At 38.5% G+C, this 7797-nt stretch overlaps 3 protein-coding genes across 3 annotated transcripts; all 3 read right to left on the bottom strand.

The window, feature by feature from the left end:
* Nucleotides 1-927: 927 nt before the first annotated feature.
* Nucleotides 928-1389, bottom strand: LOC126184145 (nucleolar protein 58-like). Its single transcript, XM_049926513.1, has one exon. The coding sequence runs from the start codon at nt 1387-1389 to the stop codon at nt 928-930; it is 462 nt and encodes a 153-aa protein (XP_049782470.1).
* A 2714-nt stretch (nt 1390-4103) lies between these two features.
* On the bottom strand, nt 4104-5196 carry LOC126184144 (uncharacterized). Its single transcript, XM_049926512.1, has 2 exons — nt 4543-5196; nt 4104-4442 (listed from the first exon to the last, which is right to left on the bottom strand). Exons 1-2 carry the CDS (start codon nt 5194-5196, stop codon nt 4104-4106), a joined length of 993 nt encoding a protein of 330 aa, XP_049782469.1.
* A 679-nt stretch (nt 5197-5875) lies between these two features.
* LOC126184143 (uncharacterized) lies at nt 5876-6412 on the bottom strand. The gene has a single exon (XM_049926511.1). It carries the CDS (start codon nt 6410-6412, stop codon nt 5876-5878), a length of 537 nt encoding a protein of 178 aa, XP_049782468.1.
* Nucleotides 6413-7797: the final 1385 nt, after the last annotated feature.

Genomic DNA, 7797 nt, shown 5'->3' with positions numbered 1-7797 from the left:
TTCCCTCGTTTACGTCTTTCCCTCGTTTACGTCTTTCGCTCGTTTACGTCATTCCCTCGTTTACGTCTTTCCCTCGTTTACGTCTTTCCCTCGTTTACGTCTTTCCCTCGTTTACGTCTTGCCCTCGTTTACGTCTTTCCCTAGTTTACGTCTTTCCCTCGTTTACGTCTTTCCCTCGTTTACGTCTTTCCCTCGTTTACGTCTTTCCCTCATTTGCGATTCTCTAATATTTCGTGAGCCTATTATGCTTCAGATTATCCCATCAACCGATTCATGCCTCTTGCCATGTTGTGCCACAAGTTGATCGTCTCCCAAATTTGCGTTTTTCCCAAATTTGCGTTATTCCCATATTTGCGTTTTTCCCATATTTGCATTTTTTGCCATATTTCCGTTTTTCCATATTTGCGTTTTTCCCAAAGCTGCGTTCTTCCCATATCTGCGTTTTTCCCATATCTGCGTTTCTCCCATATCTGCGTTTCTCCCATATCTGCATTTCTCCCATATCTGCGTTTTTCCGATATCAGCGTTTTTCCCATATGTGCGTTTTCCCATATCTGCGTGTTTCCGATATCTGCGTTTTTTCCATATTTGTGTTTTTGCCATATTTGCGTTTTTGCCATATTTGCGTTTTTGCCATATTTGTGTTTTTGCCATAGTCGTGTTATCGCCATCTTTGCGTTTTTGTCATTTTCGCATTCTTGCCTTTTTGCGTTCTTGCCTTTTTTACATTCTTGCCTTTTTTGCGTTCTTGCGTATTTTGCGTTCTTGCCTTTTTTGCGTTTTTCCTTTTTTTGCGATTTTGCCATTTTTGCGTTTTTGCCATATTTGCGTTTTTGCCAGATTTGTGATTTTGCCATACTTGCGTTTTTGCCATATTTGTGAATATGCTATCTTTGCGTTTTTGCCATTTTTGCGTTTTTGCCATTTTTACTTTTTTGCCTTTTTTGCGTTTTTGTCATTTTTGGGTTTTTGTCTTTTTTGCGTTTTTGTCTTTTTTGCATTTTTGTCTTTTTTGCGTTTTTGCCTTTTTGCGTTTTTGCCTTTTTTGCGTTTTTGCCTTTTTTGCGTTTTTGCGTTTTTGCCTTTTTTGGGTTTTTCCTTTTTTTGCATTTTTGCCTTTTTCGTTTTTTCCATATTTGCGTTTCTGCCGTATTTGCATTCCTGCCGTATTTGCGTTTCTGCCGTATTTGCGTTTGTGCCGTATTTGCGTTTCTGCCGTATTTGCGTTTGTGCCGTATTTGTGTTTGTGCCGTATTTGCGTTTCTGCCGTATTTGCGGTTTTGCCGTATTTGCGTTTTTGCCGTATTTGCGTTGTTGACATATTTGCGTTTCTGCCGTATTTGCGTTTCTGCCGTATTTGCGTTTCTGCCGTATTTGTGTTTTTGTCATATTTGCGTTTCTCATATATTTCGTGAACTTTTGACTATTTAGACTGTCCTACCAACCGATTCTTTCCTCTTGTCAAGTTGTACCACAAGTTTATCTCCTCCCATATTTGCAATTTTCCCATATGTGCGTTTTTCCCATATCTGTGTCTTTCCCATATCTGCGTCTTTCCCACATATGCGTATTTCGCATATCTGCGTTTTTCCCATGTCTGCGTTTTCCCACATCTGCGATTTTCCCATATTTGCGTTTTTCCCATATTTGCGTTTTTCCCATACTTGCGTTTATCCCATATTTGCGTTTATCCCATTTTTGCGTTTATCCCATATTTGCGTTTATCCCATACTTGCGTTTTTCCCATACTTGCGATTTTCCCATACTTGCGTTTTTCCCATAATTGCGTTTTTCCCATAATTGCGTTTTTCCCATACTTGCGTTTTTCCCATACTTGCGTTTTTCCCATACTTGCGTTTTTCCCATACTTGCGTTTTTGCCATATTTGCGTTTATCCCATATTTGCGTTTATCCCATATTTGTGTTTATCCCATATTAGCGTTTATCCCACATTTGCGTTTATCCCATATTTGCGTTTATCTCATATTTGTGTTTATCCCATATTTTGCGTTTATCCCATGTTTGTGTTTATCCCATATTTGCGTTTATCACATATTTGCGTTTATTCCATATTTGCGTTTATCCCATTTTTGCGTTTATCCCATATTTGCGTTTATCCCATATTTGCGTTTATCCCATATTTGCGATTTTGCCATATTTGAGTTTTTGCCATATTTGCGTTTTTGCCATATTTGCGTTTTTGCCATATTTGCGTTTTTGCCATGTTTGATTTTGTGCCATACTTGGATTTTTGCCATAGTTGGGTTTTTGCCATACTTATGTTTTTGCCTTACTAGGGTTTTTGCCATACTTGGATTTTTGTCATACTTGGGTTTTTGCCATACTTGGGTTTCTGCCAAACTTGGGTTTTTGCCATACTTGCGTTTTTGCCACACTTGGGTTTTTGCCATACTTGGGTTTTTACCATACTTTTGTTTTTGCCAAACTTGGGTTTTTGCCATACTTGGGTTTTTGCCATCCTTGGGTTTTTGGCATACTTAGGTTTTTGCCATACTTGGGTTTTTGCCATACTTACCTTTCTCATTTAATTCGTGAACGTTTAACGATATTTCCCATATCTGTGTCTTTCCCATATCTGGGTTTTTCCCATATCTGCGATTTTCCCATATTTGCATTTTTCCTAAATTTGCGATTTTCCCATATTTGCGTTTTTCCCATATTTGCGTTTTTCCTATATTTGCGATTTTCCCATATTAGCGTTTATCCCATATTTGCGTTTAACCCATATTTGCGTTTATCCCATATTTGCATTTATCCCATATTTGTGTTCATTCCATATTTGCGATTTTGCCATAGCTGCGTTTTTGCCATAACTGCGTTTTTGCCATATTTGCGTTTTTGCCATATTTGCGTTTTTGCCATATTTGCGACATTGCCATATTTGCGTTTTTGCGAAATTTGCATTTTTGCCAAATTTGCGTTTTTGCCGTATTTGCGTATTGTCATATTTGCGTTTTTGCCATATTTACGTTTTTGCCATATTTGCGTTGTTGCCGTACTTGCGTTTTTGCCATATTTGCATTTGTGCCATATTTGCATTTTTGCCATATTTGCGTTTTTGCCATATTTGCGTTTTTGCCATTTTTCCGTTTTTGCCTTATTTGCGTTTTTCCCATATTTGCGTTTTTCCCATATTTGCGTCTTTCCCCATATTTGCGTCTTTCCCCATATTTGCGTCTTTCCCCATAATTGCATCTTTCCCAATAATTGCGTCTTTCCCAATAATTGCATCTTTCCCATATTTGCGTTTCTCTAATATTACGTGAACCTTCAATGCTTCTGATTATGTCCTACCAACCTATTTTTGCCTCTTGGCAAGTTGTGATGCAAATTGATCTTCTCCCAAATTTTCGTTTTTCCCCTTTTGCGATTTTCTCAGATTTACGTTTTTCCCATATTGGCGTTTTTCAAATATTTGCGTTTTTCCCATATTTGCGTTTTTCAAATATTTGCGTTTTTCCCATATTTGCGTTTTTCCCCTACCTGCGTTTTTTCCCATATTTGCGTTTTTCCCCTACCTGCGTTTTTCCCATATTAGCGTTTTTCCCATATTTGCGATTACCCCATATGTGCGTTTATCCCATATTTGAATTTATTCCATATTTGCGTTTTTCCCATATTTGCGTTTTTCCCATATCAGCGTTTTCCCCGTATGTGCGTTTTCCCCGTATGTGCGTTTTTCCCGCATGTGCGTTTTTTCCGCATGTGCGTTTTTTCCACATGTGCGTTTTCCAAAAACGGTTCAAACGGCTCTGAGCACTATGTGACTTAACTTTTGAGGTCATCAGTCGCTTAGAACTTAGAACTAATTAAACCTAACTAACCTAATGACATCACACACATCCATGCTCCAGGCAGGATTCGAACCTGTGACCGTAGCGGTCACGTGGTTCCAGACTGAAGCGCCTTTAACCGCACGGCCACACTGGCCGGCATGCGTATTTCCCACATATGCGTTTTTTGCCGAATGTGCGTTTTTCCCATATGTGAGTTTTTCCCCTGTTTGCGTTTTTCCCGTATATGCGTTTTTCCCCTGTTTGCGTTTTTCCCAGGTTTGCGTTTTTCCCATGTTTGCGTTTTTCCTATGTTTGCGTTTTTCCCATGTTTGCGTTTTTCCCATGTTTGCGTTTTTCCCATGTTTGCGTTTTTCCCATGTTTGCGTTTTTCCCATGTTTGCGTTTTTCCCATGTTTGCGTTTTTCCCATGTTTGCGTTTTCCCCATGTTTGCGTTTTCCCCATGTTTGCGTTTTTCCCATGTTTGCGTTTTTCCAATATTTGCGTTTTTCCCATATTTGCGTTTTTCCCATGCTTGCGTTTTTCCCATGTTTGCGTCTTTCCCATGTTTGCGTCTTTCCCATGTTTGCGTCTTTCCCATGTTTGCGTCTTTCCCATGTTTGCGTTTTTCTCACATTTGCGATTGTCTAATATTTCGTGAACGTATGATGCTTCGGATTATGTCCTACCAAACGATTCTTGCCTCTTGCCAAGTTGTGCCACAAGTTGATCTTCTCCCATATTTGCAATTTTCCCATATTTGCGTTTTTCCCATATTTGCAATTTTCCCATATTTGCAATGTTCCCATGTGTGCGTTTTTCCAATTTATGTGTCTTACCCATATCTGAGTCTTTCCCATATCTGCGTTTTCCCATATCTGCGTTTTTCCCATATTTGCGTTCTTCCCATATTTGCGTTTTTCCCATATTTGGATTTTTCCCATATTTGCGCTCTTCCTTTATTTGCGTTTTTCCCATATTTGCATTTTTCCCATATTTGCGTTTTTCCCATATTTGCGTTTTTTCCATATTTGCGTTTTTCCCATATCTGCGTATTTCCCATATCTGCGTGTTTCCCATATCAGCGTTTTTCCCATATCTGCGTTTTTCCCATGTTATGTTTTTCCCATATTTGCGTTTTTTCCATATCTGCGTTTCTCCCATATTTGCGTTTTTCCCATATTTGCGTCTTTCCCATATTTGCGTTTTTCCCATATTTGGTTTTTCCCATATTTGTGTTTTTCCCTTATTTGCGTTTTTCCCATATTTGCGTTTTTCCCGTATTTGCGTTTTTCCCATATTTGCGTTTTTCCCATATTTGCGTTTATCCCATATTTGTGTCTTTCCCATATTTGCATTTTTGCCATATTTATGTCTTTGCCATATTTGTGTCTTTTCCATATTTGTGCCTTTGCCATATTTGCATTTTTGCTATATTTTCGTTTTTGTCATATTTGCATTTTTGCCATAATTGCGTTTTTCCAAATATTGCGGTTTTGCCATCTTTTTTCCCATATTTGCGGTTTTCCCATATTTGCGATTTGTCATATTTGCGATTTTCCATATTTGCGTTTTTGCCATATTTGCATTATTGCCATATTTGCGTTTTCGCCATATTTGCATTTCTGCCATATTTGCGTTTCTGCCATATTTGCGTCTTTGCCATATTTCCGTTTTTGCCATATTTCCGATTTTGCCTTATTTCCGTTTTTGCCATATTTCCGTTTTTGCCATTTTTTCGTTTTTGCCATATATTCGTTTTTGCCATATTTCCGTTTTTGCCATATTTCCGTTTTTTTCATATTTCCGTTTTTGCCATATTTGCGTTTTTGCCATATTTGCGTCTTTGACATATTTGCGTTTTTCCCCTATTTGCGTTTTTCCCATATTTGGGTTTTTCCCATATTTGCGTTTTTCCCATATTTGCATTTTTCCCATATTTGCGTTTTTCCTATATTTGCGTCTTTCCCATTTTTGAGTTTTCCCATCTTTGCGTTTCTCATATATTTCGTGAGCCATTGACTATTCAGACTATGTCCTACCAACTGATCCATTCCTCTTGTCAAGTTGTACCACAAGTTTATCTTCTCCCATATTTGCATTTTTCCCATATTTGCGTTTTTCCCATATTTGCGTTTTTCCCATATTTGCGTTTATCCCATTTTTGCGTTTTCCGACATTTGCGTCTTTGCCATATTTGCGTTTTTCCCATATTTGCGTTTATCCCATTTTTGCGTTTTCCGATATTTGCGTATTTCCGATATTTGCGTTTTTCCCATATTTGCGTTTTTCCCCATATTTGGTTTTTCCCATATTTGCGTTTTTCGCATGTTTGCGTTTTTCCCATGTTTGCGTTTTTCCCATGTTTGCGTTTCCCCATGTTTGCATTTTCCCCATGTTTGCGTTTTTCCCATATTTGCCTTTTTCCCATATTAGCGTTTTTCCCATATTTGCAATTTTCCCATATTTGCAATTTTCCCATGTGTGCGTTTTTCCAATATATGTGTCTTTCCCATATCTGAGTCTTTCCCATATCTGCATTTTCCCATATCTGCGTTTTTCCCATATTTGCGTTCTTCCCATATTTGCGTTTTTCCCATATTTGCATTTTTCCCATATTTGCGCTTATCCCTTATTTGCGTTTTTCCCATATTTGCAATTTTCCCATATTTGCGTTTTTCCCATATTTGCGTTTTTTCCATATTTGCGTTTTCCCCATATCTGCGTTTTTCCCATATCTGCTATTTTCCGATATCTGCGTTTTTCCCATATTATGTTTTTCCCATATTTGCGTTTTTCCCATATCTGCGTTTTTCCCATATTTGCGTTTTTCCAATATTTCCGGTTTTGCCATACTTTTTCGCATGGTTGCGTTTTTCCCATATTTGCGATTTGTCATATTTGCGATTTGCCATATTTGTGTTTTTGCCGTAATTGCGTTTTTGCCATATTTGTGTTTCTGTCATATTTGGGTTTTTGCCATATTTGCGTTTCTGCCGTATTTGTGTTTCTGCCATATTTGCGTCTTTGCCATATTTCCGTTTTTGCCATTTTCCGTTTTTGCCTTATTTCCGTGTTTGCCATATTTTCGTTTTTGACATATTTTCGTTTTTGCCATATTTCCGTTTTTGCCATATTTCCGTTTTTGCCATATTTCCGTTTTTTTCATATTTCCGTTTTTGCCATATTTGTGTTTTTGCCATATTTGCGTTTTTGCCATATTTGCATTTTTACCATTCTTGGGTTTTTGCCATACTTTGGTTTTTGCCATACTTGGGTTTTTGCCATACTTGGGTTTTTGCCAGACTTGGGTTTTTGCCATACTTGGGTTTTTGCCATACTTGGGTTTTTGCCTTATTTACCTTTCTCATATAATTCGTGAACCTTTAACGTTTCAGACTATGTTCTACCAACCAATTCTTTCCTGTTGTCAAGTTATGCCAAAGGTTTATCTTCTCCCACATTTGTGTCTTTCCCAACATTAGCGTCTTTCCCAACACTTGTGTCTTTCCCAACATTTACGTCTTTCCCAACATTTGCGTCTTTCCCAACATATGCGTCTTTCCCAACATTTGCGTCTTTCCCAACATTTGCGTCCTCCCCACATTTGCGTCCTTCCCACATTTGCGTCCTTCCCAAATTTGCGTCTTTCCCTCTTTTGCGTCTTTCCCTCATTTGCGTCTTTCACTCATTTGCGTCTTTCCCTCATTCGCTTCTTTCCCTCATTTGCGTCTTTCCCTCATTTGCGTCTTTTTCACATTTGCGTCTTTCCCTCATTTGCGTCTTTCCCTCATTTGCGTGTTTCACTCGTTTACGTCTTTCCCTCGTTTACGTCTTTCCCTCGTTTACGTCTTTCCCTCGTTTACCTCTTTCCCTCGTTTACGTCTTTCCGTCGTTTACGACTTTCCCTCGTTTACGTCTTTCCCTCGTTTACGACTTTCCCTCGTTTACGTCTTTCCCCCGTTTACGTCTTTCCCTCGTTTACGTCTTTCCATCGTTTAC

This window comes from Schistocerca cancellata, chromosome 4, assembly GCF_023864275.1.
Source record: "Schistocerca cancellata isolate TAMUIC-IGC-003103 chromosome 4, iqSchCanc2.1, whole genome shotgun sequence".
Lineage (NCBI taxonomy): Eukaryota > Metazoa > Arthropoda > Insecta > Orthoptera > Acrididae > Schistocerca > Schistocerca cancellata.
Note: the sequence above shows the minus strand (reverse complement) of the source record. Positions and strands in the feature narration are given on the sequence as shown.